Raw genomic sequence first — 14,914 nt, 5'->3', positions numbered from 1 at the left:
AGAATCATTTCCCCCAACCCAGACAGTTTATGAACTATGGAAACACCATGGCAAAGTGGGGTAGGATGCTTCTAGCAAGGCAGGCTGTGGGAAAGACAGGCTGAGGAGGAGGCAAAAGGGCATTTTGCAAGAAACTGAAAGGGGGAATTGGAACAGCAAATTCAGGATATAAAAGTGATGTTCCTGCTAATGCTCCTACACCGGAAAGGCTAACTGCTTACGCCAAGGAACCAGGGTCCCTCTTAGAAAACTGGGCAGACTTTGGGATCCCAGATACCAGATCCCGCAGGACCTTTCATGGCTGGATCCGTATGCAGTTGTCACAATGAACACAGGCCTCTCCTGGTCCTGCCAGGTGCTGGGAAGGGTCAGGAAGGAACAGAAGGAGAGGAGGGGTGACTGGGCAACAGGCATACAGGGAAGAGGAAACCTGGAGCAGCTGCCCTGGGTTGCTGGTGACTGTCAGCAAGCCTGCCTGCAAAGCAAAGAGGAACTTGAAGGCAGGGCTCTCCGTGCAGGCAGAGCGCCAGGCTCTCAGTCAGCTTCTCCTGAACGCATCCACCCTCCCACCTTGCCCGTGCCTCATCCCCGCATGGCTGCACAGGCAAAGCGTGTGCTTCCCATTCAGACTGCTAAAGGCGTCACTGCCAACCACCGAAGTATCCTCCCTGCACAGAGCAGGGCCAAGTGAGCAGGAGGAGGCTCAGCACATGCTGAGGCCATGCCAGCAGCGGCAGTGCTACCCGATCCCCCTCTGCTGCACCGAATCCCTCAGCAGTTCCTGGGCTGACATAAGAAATGGAAAACACAACTTGCAAACGACACTACGGAAAACACAACTTGCAAACGATGCTTTAGAAAGGCCAGCGAAGAGAGCTGGGGGGCTCTCCGCTGGGTCCACCTCCCCCAAATCCATGTGGAGTTCAGCCCTGTGCCTCCACTTCCACAGAAGGTGCTGGAGGCAACACAGTTAGTGCCAGGGTCAAATCCACGCCTGCCCTGCAAGGGTCCACATGTCCTTCAATTTGTGGGTCATGGCTCTTGCAAACCCAGGGTCTGAATGGAGGCAGCAACCCACAACGGTGTGCTGGTTTTGGCTGGGATAGCTGGTGGCACTCTTGCCTTTGGGCAGTGAACTGCTGCATTGAACCCCGGGGATGAAGGCAAACGCCTGCCCCATCTTCACTCTCTATTTGAGGCAGCAGGTCACCAGGGGGACCGGCTTATTCTCAAGGAACCCACAGCAGACGTTTCAGTCTATGGCAGTGCCTCTGTGGGGAAGTTAAGGGTAATAACCCCAGACTTCCCAGGAGCCAGGGGAAAGGAAGTCGCAGAGACCACATCCAGCCTGCTCTTTGCTAAGTGTTTAATTCCTTCAAAGCCATTAGTGCCTCTCTGCCAAGTGCCTCTTGTACTAGAAGGTGCTGCCTCCTGCAGTGCCTGGAAATCTGCTTTTTATTTCCCTGGTTGAATGAATCTCATAGCCAGTCCAAATCCAGCCACTCTCATGCCAGGGATGCCCCAGGTTTCCTCCCTCCTTTCCAGCCCAGCCGCATGTACTTATGGAGCACGACCACAGTCCCACTTGCCCTTGCTTTGTCAGGCTGAAGCAGCCAACTCCTGAGGCTCCTCCCAGAAAACATCCTGGTAACACATCTCTTCCCCCTTGAATTCACTTTCTTGAATGTGGGCGACCAGCATTGGAGACAATGTCTGAGGGATGGATGCGTCACCCAGCCTCTCTACGCAGCAGAAATCCTTCTTGACGCTATTGGAAATACTGTGACATCCCAGGATGGTGGGATGATGATGAGATGATGTTTCTCATGTCTTGCTTGTGTCAGCAGCTTGTTATTCTTGTGTTACAGCTGGACACACCTGGATCCTCTCCTCTCTTCCCTCATTTCCCAGCGACAAGCTCCCGAGCAGAGCAGACAGGGTTGTTATCAGTGACAGCTCTGCTGCTGCCTTTCATTCCCATTATGACCCTCTTACGTTAAAAGGCACCAGCTCCTCCAGCGTGATATCCCCAGGCTCTGGGTGGCTGCCATCTATCTCCACCACAGGGAGGGCTCTTGGGGAAGGGGCTTCCCTGAAATACCCCAGGGAGAAGCTACAACCCTACAGCTGACCAGAGTCATCCCTGTATTACCTTTCAGTCCAAATGTCCCCGAGATGGACGGCTGCTCCCCCGTAAATTTCTTAGGAGTTTTCTGTTTCCTTCCTGACTCAAAAGAGAGAAACAGAGAGAGAGATTTGGTCAAATAACTGTACTGCCAGGGGAGCTTCAGCAGTCCCAGGGCACGGGGTGGCCACATGCTCCACGTCAGGAGTGGATCACCTTGAGCAGGCCTTTACCCTGTGAAATACAGGGGCTGTCAAATGAAGCACCCACCCACCAAACAGTAACGGGATGCTGCTTCCCACCCCACAAAACCAGGAGAGAGAATGGTATCCAGGGCTAATTCAACGAGTGGAAGTGGTGGCTCTGTCTAGTGCCAAAAGCTGTGTGGTTTCTGCAGCTAAGGTGGCTGGGGGTGGTTCACTTTGGTGCTGCAAGCAGTGTAAACCCATGCCATGATGGGGACAACCACAGCCCTGCCTGCCAGCCCCACAGTGGTAATGGACAGAGTGAGCCTCCTTACCCTGTCCCAATACTTCAGGATAACGGGTTTGCCAGAACCACCCTGGTTTAAACTGCCACACTCAGTGAGGACAGACAGGCTGACATGGCAGCTTGCTATGCTGCAGGGAATTCAATCCATTTCCAATCCTATAGGTCCTATAGAAATACCTCCACCACAGCTACAACTGTTTTTTAACTCCCAGTGGAGCTGCAAGAAACTGGGGGGCCAAATTATCGGGATGTTGAAACAAGGGTTGGATACATTCAGAGAGACACTTGCAGCAGCGTTGGCTGGAGCAGAGCCCCTTCCCGTGGGACACCATTCTCTGGGCTCCTGAACCAGCATAGCCCCAGGCTCTAATCTTACTGTGCTTCATCCTCTCGGGGTCTTCCTCTTGCACCGAGGCCTGGCTGCCCCCCTGCTGCACGGCATCCTTGCCACTCGAGGACTTCGCCGTGGGGGTGGCGGCTGCCATTGCCTCAGCTGCTGCGATCTGAAACTCCTTGCTCTCCCGGCTCTCCACCAGGCACTCGCCATTCTCGGTGTGGTCCTGGGCCACGGCTTTTTCCGTCTTTGCCTGTTTGGGATGGATGGTGGGGCAAGCTGAACTCTCAGCAGCTCTAGGGCAAAGCACAGAGGGCTTGTTTAAAGAGGGGTTGTTAGACAAATGTCCTGACACCTCTCCCCCCTTTGCCAGCCCAGATCATGGGAATGGAGGCGGGCATGTTCCCCTTCTCCCAGCCGTCCCTACATCACCACCATGCAGCCCAGCCACAGCCTGGTACCTTTTCTTGCCACTGCTCTTCCCAATGGCCTTCGGCACTTTGTTTTCTGCTTTGCTGGTTGGCACTGGCCGGTCCAAGTGATTCCAGAGCCGATGCTTTTCTAGCTGGGTTTTGGAGGTGAAGGCAGCTTCGCAGTAAGAGCACGAATACGTCAGCTTCTCTGAGATAGCACCCTGTGGGGAGCAGGATGAGATAGGTGAGCACGGACGTTAGACCATAAAAGGGGCTTTTTCTGATGCAGGCACGAACACCCTTCTGCCCCCCCAGGCACTTACCAATGGTCCACAATCCCCCCAGGCCAGACCTCACACTGACCTCGAGGGATCCCAGTCCCTCTCGTACAAACCTCACGAACCACCCCCGACCCATCTGTGCCCTCCCCATTTTAACCTCACATTTCTCCTGGGGTTTAAGGCCTGAGGGGCTTTACCCTGTTGATGGCAATGTAAGAGCTGGCCACTGGAAAGGACAGACAGCCCTCCGGTCTCCTTACCCCTTGGCAGCGCTGATAGTGGTACTTCAAGCCATAAATGCTGGGGAACTCCAGCCAGCAGCCTGAATTGGGACATTTCACCCTCGAGTGGGCTTTGAATTCATCCTTCCACTGGTTCATCAGGGGGAGCTGGGAACAGGAGAGACAAGAGACACAGCTGAGCAAAGAGCATTGCATGCCTGGGTGCGTGCTGGTGCATCCTGAGGGGGCTGCGGGGGCGGGGGCAAATGGGACCTCTGATCACTCCTGTCCACCCCTTCCCACCACGCAGCTGCAAAGTGGACCCCAGGGCTGTGTTTCAGTGCAGTGGTGCTCCCTCCAGCAAGAGGTGCTGGGACAGATGCTGCAGGCTCTACAGGCTAATGATTCTTCGCAAGACTACCTTGCCGTGCCTCCCAGAGCACAGACACGCTCCCGGCCAGGCTGGGGAATAAATCAGGCCAGAAGTCACCCGGGTGATTTAACCACCCCACATTTCATCTAGTCAGTAAATCACCCCAGGCCCATGCTCTCATGACAAACTGCTCTGTGTGTTGTCCACACTACTGTGCAGGAATTAAACTGCACAACTCTGAGGGGAATAAATCACACTTTCGCCAGTGCTGCCGGATCATTAGCCAAACCTGACGTGGCTGCAAAAGAATCCGGCTCATCTGAGCATGGCCCTGGGAAGGGGAGGCTGCAGGTGGGTACTGTTGCCTAACCAGGGCTTTGGAGGATGCTGGACGCCTGCATGGAGGGGATTGAGGGGCCAAGATCTTGCCGAGCCCAAGACAAGGTTGCTCTGAAGATTAAACCACCAGGAAGGCAGGTTTAACCCCAAAGTGGGGCTGGCTGGAGCACACGGTACAGCAAGGCACGGAGGGCAAGTCGGAGGGAGTGAGGCGGGGAGGGCATTGGGGATCAGAGCGCGTGTGGTCTTACGGGGATGTCTTTCAGAGCCTGGTTCTCAGCCTTGGGTCGCCCTTTCTTCCTGCCTTCGGTTTTGTCACTGGTTGCATTTCCTGCAAACAGACGCAGCGCACGTCACCCACCATCCGGCCAGCCGTGACGGAGGAGCTCTGTCCCGGCAATCCTGCTGCCCGGCCCCAGCCTCCCGCTGCCCAGCCGGCTCCCTCGCTCCACACGGGGTCTGCCTCGGCTCTGGGCTACCGTGTCCCTACCCTGGCCAGGATGGATATTCCCCTTTGCAAGGCAATGCCAGCTCCCCTGCAATTCAGTGCACAGCCCCTACACCTGCAGATACCTGCATGGGAGGAGGCTGCTTCTCCTGCTGTTTGCTGACCCCTCTCCTTTCATTTACACAGAGCAGTTTCAGCACAGCTGGGGCTTCCTTTGGAAAACCATCCTTCAGCTTGGGTTGGAAGAAATCCTTCAACAACTACGCTACTTAGCAAAAGAAATCTGTGTCTAGGTCGGCATGCTGGGCCCTGAGCAGGCTGTCGAGCACAGAAATCCCCCATCCCCTTTGCACGGCCAGTGTGGCTGAGCAGCCCCAGGGCTGCAGAAGGACACGGGCCCAGGGGATGTGACGAGCACATGGGGAGCAGCAGGGATGGGGATGGCCAGGGGGTGAGGACAGGGCAAGGCAGTGCTTGGGGGACTTGGGTGGGGAGGAGAGGCCACGAGGACAGCTTTGTGAGGGGTCACAGCTTTGCGTGTGCTCAGAGCAGACTCCTTCAGCATCCTGAGCAGGAGCTGAATGCCAGCGGGGCAGAAACGTGCCCAGTTCAACCAGACATTGCAAACAGGGGAGACTACAAAGTCTCTGATGTCGCGTGATGTGCCGTGCCAAATACAAGCACGTTAAACTGCCAAGCCCCAGACCAGACGCTTCAGCTCACAACGGCAGCAAACTCCCTGATTTCACCTACTTCGCCCCCAAAATGGATTGAGCAAAGCGGTACAAACACCATGACAACTTTCACCGGGGTTTGTACGCAGGGCCTGAGAGCAGTTCACCACATCAGTCCACTTTCACGTCTAACCTCCCATCACCCCAAGCAAGAACAGAACACCCTGGTTAACCTGCGGGTCTGGGGACCCTTGGCAAGACCCCACTCCCTTCGCCCAGTGCTGTCCTCCCAGGGCTCTGCGCTCCTGGCAGGCCTTTAGCTGCTTTTTGAGGGCTGACCTGTAATTTTAAGTGATGCTGGGTGTCAGTGTAACCCGAAGACAAACAGGACAGATGCGAGCAGCCCACGGAAAATGCTATGTACAGAAAACTGAGACTGAGATCTAGGAGGGCTTAATGAACGGGACTGGGAATAAAAGCCATTTGCTACAAAAACAAAAACAAGCTAAAAAGCATCCCTGAGAAGGAAACCCTAGAACAGCTAGGAGAGGATAAATGAGATTAAAAACACTAAACTCAGCCTGTAAAACACCCTTCTCTGTTGAAAATCAGGTAAGAAGAAGAGGCTGGAAGCTGAGCCAGCAATCCATCCAGCTCCTGAGAAACCGGAGCTCAGCTCCAAGTCTGACACTGGCTGTAATCAGAAGCCAATCCAGGATTTTTTTTGAAACAAGGGAGAGAGATCAAAAGGAAAGCCAACCAGTTACCTACAAAGGACCTGCCAAAACTACACACTCTCTCCCTTTCCCTGCCTTCTGCCCCAGCAGCCAGGGGTAAAATAGCAAAGACAACAGTTGGCTCATTTATTTCCAGTCCCCTGAAGTCCCGCCAGCTGGTTTACTCCACTTTGATACCTGTTAAAAGCATCCCTTGGTGATGTAGCATCCTTTGGGAATCCCTCTAGCCTAGAAGGCCTTGTCTGTGAGAGGGTTATAAGAAAAAGTCCCTAAAAAGCCACTTACCTGCCCCCCCCGCAAGGCAGCCTCTGAGCTGTCCCAAAAACAGCCCCTTTGGTTTGGACTCCTACCTGCCTGGCTCCTGCCCCAAAATGGCTCGTGGCCCTAAGGAGAGGGGAGAGTTTTGTAAGCTTGGCCCCAAACCATGCTAGGTCTGGAGCAACAGTGCAGGCTTCATTTCGAAATTCTCAGTGAGTGCCCGAGAAGGATGTCTGTGCATCACAACTGACCTCTGCATTTTGTATCTTCTCCAATGCTCCTAAGTGCACACTTAGACCAGGTTTTTGCCCCACACTCGTGTAAGCGAGGGCCTCACCCTACACACATGAAACAGAGCTACGTTTCTTGCACATCAAGGGACTCCACAAGCTGGGAGTTTAAGAAAAAACACCAAATTATACAGGATTTGCAGCAAAAGCTCACAACACTGCAGTTAACTGCTTATTGTTCTCCCTGTTTTTCGCTTTCTCTCCTAAACACTTCAAAATATTTCAAATTCGAAATGTCCCACAGCAGCACATCCCTGCCCCTCCAGGCAGCTCTCCCCGGAAGCCCAGCACGTCTGGGGTCATGGCTCATGCAGAAGCTCGGGTGAAAGCTCTCCTCTCCTTTTCACAACCTGCACATGTTTCAAAACTTTTGGAGACGTTTCATGCCAAACACAAGACCTCCCAGTCTAGCCACCCCTCAATGTCCTCATTATCAGCTGCTGTCAGGGGACAGCGAGGACAGGGATGGGGAGAGCAGAAAACACATCTCCTCTCCCAGCATCGCACTCCTGGCTACTCACCACGGGCTGTGCTAAACGCCAACCCTCACAGGCCCTCGCAGGAGTCACAAACCCGATGGTGCTCAGTGTTATGGCTGGCACCATGGCTGTGCCCCCCTGCAGCAGGTTACCACAGTTCTGGGCTGAGTCAGCCATGTGGAAATGTTGTGCTCATTAGAAACTGGGGATTGGGGATGCCCTGCTGATGGACTTGAGGCTTCTCTGGACCAAGAGCTGGCTTGGAAGGATGTTCCCTGTGCCAACCAGGCTGCTGCATCTGAGGGGGGGCCAGCAAAGCAACTACAGGAGAGGCCCCTGGCTCCCCAGTCTGCATCAAGCCTAATTCACCCCAATGAAGTGAATCCTGGCAGACATTTCCACCTCCAGCACTTTCCCAGGGAGAGCAATGAAGTATCTTCATCACGGAGCATCCTTTACTCCGCTTCATCGCTTTCAGTCCATCTAAACCAGAAGGGTGAGCTAAAAAAAAGGGCTTTTCTACTTTTGAAGGTGCTGATAGGATTTGGCGCAGGGAAAAACGCTCTCCTGAACACAGGTATGTTCATGCTGTGGACAGCTGGAGTTCATTACCCTTAGTAATAAGTTACACCCCTCTGTTAGCAATTACAGCTTCAACCCCCTCAAGGGAAGAGTGGCATTTGGGAAACATTTAGGGCACACGCCATTTCCCCGTGAGGCCACTGATTTTGGGTGCCTGTCTGACATACTTCTCTGGGGTCTGACCCTCGCCTGGGGTGCAGGTAGCCCTCGGCATCCAGGGCCGCTGCTAGCAAGGTAAAGGTGTCGAGAGCCTCTCCGTGCCCGCACAGGGGATCTGCCCAACGTAAGCAGACAGGAGAAAAAGTCTCCTTGGGTCTGGAGATTCCTGGATAGAGAAATCAGCTATCCATCAGAGTGACAGCCCTTAGCAAGCAGGTCCCCTGGGGCTCGTACGCTCACAAGGCTCTATCCCGGGGGCCGCGACACGGGAGACAGCAGATGGTCTGAACTCATTTAAGCCTTTCCATCCTTTGATGTAACACTTAGCCACCAACACGATAAATAGGCAGCGAGACACCCATCTCGTTAAGCCAGACGCACGCCTCTCGAAAGGGAGAGACGGTCTCCATCCCTCCCCTCCTGTTCCCAGGGACTGGCTCTCGGCAGCTCTGAGGGCCTGGGGCTTTTTTGGCCCAGCACAGCCCTCGCCGGTGGGTTGAAGTGAGGAGCGGAGGCATGCCGAGATCTGACGCACTCACACCCCCTCGTTTTGGCAGCTGCCCCCCAAGCCCTGCCACCGGGCTCGTCCCCTCTGCCCCATCCACACCTCCATGGAAAGAAAAACCCAGTTCCTTACCAAGCTTGGGCAGCTCTGCCGGCGCGTTTATCCTTGTCTCCGTCCTGCTTTCTTTGCTGGCAGCGGGTTTGTTAGAGCCTGCAGTTTTCCTTCCACCTTTACAGGTATAGGAATCCGCCATCTCTGAAAGAAGCAGGGGAGGCATTAAAATTCACTCCTCGGAGCCGGGAGCAACACATGCTGAAAGCAAGGAGAGGTGCTGGGGAGGGAGGGAAATTAGAAAACTATCACGCAGCTTAAAGCTTCCCACAAAGAGAAGAAACGGGATGTGTTTCCGAGCATTTGTTCTACGGTCGAGCAACGCAATAGACATGGCTGAAAAGCTGCTTTCATTATAGGCTGGTTTCCCCTCCACATATAACAGCAAAGACTTTATTAAAAATTATGGGCTGACTTTGCCCAGAGAAGTAGCGAATAAATGGCTTTTCCTCTTCGTTTATTTCTCTGCTTTCATTTAAGACACCAAAAGAAAAAAAAAATAGTGAGTTTTAATGAACAGATGTAGTGATAAATTTCCAATTTTCCTTATTAATGGGAAACTGTTATAAACTGAGAATTGTTAATGTTATCTGAATTTTCCGTATTAATAATTCAATTTGGCTTCTCTATAAATAATGAACATCAGGAATTATCGCAGAAGGCTCGGTCTTGCTCCCAACGGAAGCGGGCAGCAGGACACCTCTCCACTTTGGCATCGCCAGGACGAAGCCCACGGTGCGGCTGGTTCTGCCTCCAGTTGGTTTTAAGTACCTTCCTCCCCTCCCGACAGCACGAGCAAAGACATATCTGAGGACGGGGGCTGCATCGAGAGATGCTGCGTACAGCCCCAGGGGAAAGGAGCCCTCCACACCTCCACAACGAGAGCATCGAGCCCTCGGGAGGTGATTGCCCGGACCACCACGGCCTTGAGACCTTGATCAGGACACGATGCTGATGCTCAGCCAGGCACCAGCAGCGTGACTAAGGGAAGTGCCAACTGATACCTTCTTCGCTTTTGCTCGACACTTCTCTCCCACACACATGGGTTTTTTAAAACACAAATCTGACTCGTCACCCCCAATCCCTCCCACGAGATCACGTTTAGCATCATTTAACTCTGAACAGAGTTGACGCCCTGAGCATCCAAACTTATCCTGCCTGTCCAGGCAGCCCATAGGGATGGCACAGGTCAGGGGAGCATCTCCCGTGTGCCTGGATCACCGGCTATGTCATCAACACGTGGGACATGAGGGTGCAACAGTCCTTTCTGCGGTGCCCCTGGGGACTTTCCGTGCAGGATTGGGCACTGTGCATCACATACAGCCCAGATGCTCCAAGAACTGGCAAATGCTTCCAGCATGTGTTTGGCGGGTGACACATATGTGGTTGTTTGCACGGACAGAAAGGTTAATCGGATCAAGTGAGAAATTCCAGCCTTGGCAACAGGTTCTCTGGCATTTGGTGCTGAACATTGGGATCGTTTATTCAGCTAATTTGGGCTCTTTCGGTGGGAGACCTGGGTAGGAGCTGCAGCCTGACTGCCAGCGGCTCCTTCCCAGGGATGGCTGGTCTCCGGAGCAGGCACAGAGAGGGGTCCCTGCGGCCCCTTCCCAAATCACCACTCCGCTCTCACCCTCATGGGCACTGCTACAGTCCCCGATCCTCCGAGGACAAACATGCCAGTCCCCTCCTTCCTGTGCTGCCTCCTGGCACCTCTGCTCCTCTGAGCAATCCTCAGACAAGTTGCTTGAAGGAAAAAAAAAAAAAAAAAAAAAAAAGACTCACAAAAGACCAGCGAACTGCAAGCTGAAATCGACAGGATCTCTGCGCTTTACAACAGGGTGAAAACCAAGGGGAAACCCATGCAACTGATGCCTTAATCCAAACCGGGCTAGTGCCGAAACACAACCGTGCCGTGGCTTCGCCCCTTGGGCCGGACGCACATCCCAGTGGGAAAGACCAGTGCCGGGGCCCCCCCACACCAAACGGCGCCCACCGGCACGCTCACACCCCGGCGCAGGCGGGCAGGGCTGCCATCTGACGGGTGACAGACCACAAAACCTCCGTGTCTGCCTTGCCGGGCAGCTCGAGGATGACTTGTGAAGCGCAGCGCAGAGGGCAGACCTCACCAAGAGCCGGGCTGCCCACCTCCTGCTCGCTGAACACCCCGCGGCAGCGCACACCAAACCACGGGAGCCGGGGCTGATGCCGAGCATCCCTTCCGAAACCACTGCCACGTTCAAGGTGCCCGGCTCAGCTTTGCTCCCAAACGCTTCTTGTTCCCCTTAACACATCTGTCCCCTCAAAGGGATCCTTTCTGGCCAGCTTAAGAGGTTTTGAACGCCTTTTGTTTTTCCACACCAAATACTCCTTTGACTTTTGTTCCCTCCTTATTTTTTGGCTAAGTGAAAAATAAAAATCCCATAAACCACTTAGTGAGAGCCAAACTCTGCTCCCTGGCCACTGATACAACCCCAGGGATCCCAGAGGAATTGCCCCAGAGCCAGAGAGCAGAAATCAGCCCATTGTTTTTTTGTGGGGCTTTTTTTTTTTTTTTTGCAATGTCCAAACTTCTCACTCATTTTTGAGTAAGACATGCTGAAACCGGACAACAGCCCGCGCCCTTCCACGCTTTCATTATGTTTTTGGTAAAAACCCTTTTGCAATTGGCAGTGGGAGAAGATATTGGCAGGTCCTGCCTGTGAGCGGGGCTAGGATGTGGCACGGGAAGGTCGGGGCTGGCAGCGTCTTCACTGATGAAGCCCCCAGCTCGGCTGTAGGCACCTTTTTAGAAGTTCACGGCAGCATTTTTGAAGTGTCCCACTCCAGCTCCGGAAAAAAAAAATCTCGTGTCAACAGGGGAGCCAGTGCAGGATGAGCAGAGGCCAAGTCGGTGGTGCTGGGAGCAGGGGCGAGGAGGAAACCTGTGGCTGCGGGAAGTGGGGAGAAAAGCCTGGGAACCCACCATGTGAAAGGGACTGCTCCCGAGCCACCGGCAGCCCTGCCCGGCTGGCATGGCCAACGCTCCTCTGCCAGGTTTGACGAGGGATGGCAACGTCCCAGCCACTCGCAGGCCCAAAAGGCTCTTTCCCTCCGTGACAGATCCCTCCTGCAGAGCTGCCGGGCTCTGTGGGCTAGGCACAGCCTGGAAATTGGGCATAAACTGGAAAAGGGGAAATAATTCCACGTATAAATGCCCGCCTGTGACCTTGGATCGAGTCCACGGGAGTATGTGTGCAGCCAGGGATGGCTGAGACCCTCTCAGCCCGACGACGTCCTTATGGCTTGTTAAAAAGGGGAAAGTCACCCGTGGGTTCTGACCACAAATTCTCCCGCCCCGGTCCCATTGCTACGGATGCACTGTTCTGCACACTGACTGGCCCGATCGCCCGTCGATCCGTTCCACTTATCATTAATAATTTACCAACGGCTCCAGATGTAGGCAACGCCAAAAAGGCAAGCGAGCTGCCCGCCCCTGCCTGCAGTGCCCTGGCACAAGCGGTGTGACAGGCAGGGTGCAGGCAGAGACGCGACGAGGCCAACGCGGATGATGGACGCCAAAGGGCACTGCCGTCTCCGTCGCTGCCGGAGGAGCCGTGCTCCCTCCCACGAACTCGAAGCCGAACCGCAGCTGCGGCCACGCGCTGGGAGAAACTTCCCGGGAATCAAGACGAGGAAGCGGCGGGAGAGGCTTCCTTGGGAGGGAGCGGAATCACCCTCGATGGAAGTTTCCCCAAGAGGGACCCACATGGCGGGTGAAGCCTCGCAAGCCGATCCCTCCCCGGGCACGGTTGATGACCGGGCGGCTCCGGAGCCAGGCGATGCAGCCCCTCGCCATCGCCCACGCCGAGCGAAGGCCGGTGGCCGGCGGCTGCTCCCGGCGAGTCTCTCCTGGAGGAAACCTCTCACCCCGCGGGCGTGAGGCCACCGTGCTCCCGTCGAGCGGCTCCGTCCGGACGCCCGGAGGAGGCTTTTCGATGGTTTAAAGTTTCTGTCCGAAGCACGTTAGCCAGTCCGTCCCCCTCCTCGCCCATCCCCAGGCACAAAAGCAAAGGGGAAAAAGCACAGGCACACGCTCGGCACACAGACAACGAGACCTTGTCGTGCCGAGGTGGGGACCGGGGCGTCCCCCCACCACTACCCCGGGCATCCCCGGGGCCAGCGGGCACGGAGACCCCTGCCCTGCCTGGTCCTGCTGTCACCCCCCCCGGGCCTGGCCGGGCCATCGTCCCTGTCCCTGTCCCCTCGGCCGTCCCACCCCGCCGTTCACCGGTCACCGAGCAGGCAGGGCCGCCCCGGGGCCTGTCACCTCCCCGGGCCTCACCGGGGGCCGCCTCGGCCGCCTGTCAGCCAGCCGGGCCGCCCCGCGGCCTGCCGCCTCATCCCCGGGCCCGGCCGCCCCATCCCCGGGAGGGAGTCGGGGCTCACCGCCTCCCTCCCTCCCTCCTCCTCCTCCATCCTCCTCTTCGGCGGACCGGGGCCCAGCGAGGGGCCGGCGGGGAGGGCCCCAGCCCGGCCGCGCCGCCGGGAGGGGAAAGAACTAAAGCGGCAAAATGGCGACGCGGCGGCGGGCGGAGCGGAGCGGGGCGCTGGGGGGGGGGGGTGGGGGGGATTCCCCGCCGCCGCGGCCCGGGCCCGGTGGACGGCGCGGGGCGGAGGGGTGAGGGGTTTTGGGGGGGGGGTTAGGGGGTGGGTGGTGCTGTGGTGCGGGTACCGGCGGGGCCGGGCCGGGCCGCAGCTCGGTGCTTACCTCGGCGGCGGCGGCGGGCCGCGGTGCGGGGCGAGCAGGGCCGGGCGCCCCCCCGGCCGGCGAGGCGGGGTACCGCCCGCCGCCCCCGGCTGCGGGCCGCCGTGCGGGGCTCCCCGGCGCGCCCACACCCGCGGCGGCGGCGCCGCGCTCCGCTGCCGCGCTCCCGCCCGCTCGCCCGTCGCCGCCGCCGCGGCTCATGCGCGCTCCCCGGCCCGCCCCGCCCGGCCCGGCCCGCCCCGCAGCCGCCGCCGCCGCCACCGGCCCCGCGCCGGCCCCGCAGCCGCGCGGATCTCGCGTGGCTCCGCCGACGGGGCCGCGACCGGCGCCGGGACCGGGGCCGGGCGCGAGGGCGGGCGGGGGCACCGCCCCGGGAGGGCGGGACCGGGCAGCGCCCCCCGGACCGGACCGGCCTGACCCGGCCCCCGCTGCGGGCAGGGCACGGCACGGCACGGCACGGCACGGCACGGCACGGCACGGCAGGGCAGCCCTCCCGCCTGCCCCCGCTGCCTGTCCGGGGTGCGGGCAGGGTGTCCTGCCTCTCGTCCTCCCCTCCAGGGTGTCCTGCCCGTCATCCCGCTCTCCAGGGCGCAGGCAGGGTGCCCTGCCTCTCGTCCTCCCTTCCAAGTTGTCCTGCCCGTCATCCTGCCCTCCAGGGTGCAGGCAGGGTGCCCTGCCTGTCATCCTCCCCTCCAGGGTGTCCTGCCTGTCATCCTCCCCTCCAGGGTGTCCTGCCCGTCATCCCGCTCTCCAGGTTGTCCTGACCATTATCCTGTCCTCCAGGGTGCAGGCAGGGTGTCCTGCCTGTCGTCCTCCCTTCCAGGGTGTCCTGCCTGTCATCCTGCCCTCCAGGGTGTCCTGCCTGTCATCCCGCTCTGCAGGGTGCAGGCAGGGTGCCTTGCCTGTCATCCTCCCCTCCAGGGTGTCCTGTCCATCATCCTGCTCTGCAGGTTGTCCTGACCATTACCCTGTCCTGCAGGGTGCAAGCAGGGTGCCTTGCCAGTCATCCTCTCCTCCAGGGTGTCCTGCCTGCTGTCCTGCCCTCCAGGGTGTAGGCAGGACACCCTGCCCATCTTCCTGCCCTCCAGGGTGCAGGCAGGGTGCCCTGCCCATCCATCCCCCCCAAACTAAGACCCAGGTGCTGGCAGCTGGAGGGAGGCTCCGGGTCCCCTTGCGAAGCCACCCCGGCTCCCGGGTGCGAGGCTGGCACGGTGCCTGCGGGACAATCCGGTTTTCCCAGCTCCCGGGCTCAGGGTGTCACCCACGCAGTGCTGGTGGCACCCAGGAAGGTGCCGCAGGGCAGAGCCAGCCTCAGATACCGGCACCGGGAACGCACAGCCGCACCA

At 57.7% G+C, this 14,914-nt stretch overlaps 1 protein-coding gene across 6 annotated transcripts in view; it reads right to left on the bottom strand.

The window, feature by feature from the left end:
- ZNF512B (zinc finger protein 512B) overlaps nt 1–13,859 on the bottom strand; it is a 36,525-nt gene extending 22,666 nt beyond the window's left edge. Inside the window, exons 1-7 of one of the 6 annotated variants that reach the window (XM_075021101.1) lie at nt 13,572–13,859; nt 8,843–8,965; nt 4,830–4,909; nt 3,906–4,034; nt 3,413–3,585; nt 2,994–3,247; nt 2,153–2,224 (exon numbers count right to left, since the gene is read on the bottom strand). In XM_075021101.1, the coding sequence (XP_074877202.1) occupies nt 2,153–2,224; nt 2,994–3,247; nt 3,413–3,585; nt 3,906–4,034; nt 4,830–4,909; nt 8,843–8,963 (829 nt within the window). In that variant the 5' untranslated portion in view covers nt 8,964–8,965; nt 13,572–13,859. Of the gene's footprint in view, nt 1–2,152; nt 2,225–2,993; nt 3,248–3,412; nt 3,586–3,905; nt 4,035–4,829; nt 4,910–8,842; nt 13,230–13,571 lie in introns of those variants that run through there. The other 5 variants (XM_075021135.1, XM_075021139.1, XM_075021109.1 and 2 more) reach the window with 5 other exon arrangements.
- Nucleotides 13,860–14,914: the final 1,055 nt, after the last annotated feature.

Source organism: Buteo buteo, chromosome 2 (assembly GCF_964188355.1).
Source record: "Buteo buteo chromosome 2, bButBut1.hap1.1, whole genome shotgun sequence".
Lineage (NCBI taxonomy): Eukaryota > Metazoa > Chordata > Aves > Accipitriformes > Accipitridae > Buteo > Buteo buteo.
The sequence above is the reverse complement of the archived record's forward strand: the minus strand, read 5'-3'. Positions and strand labels throughout refer to the sequence as shown.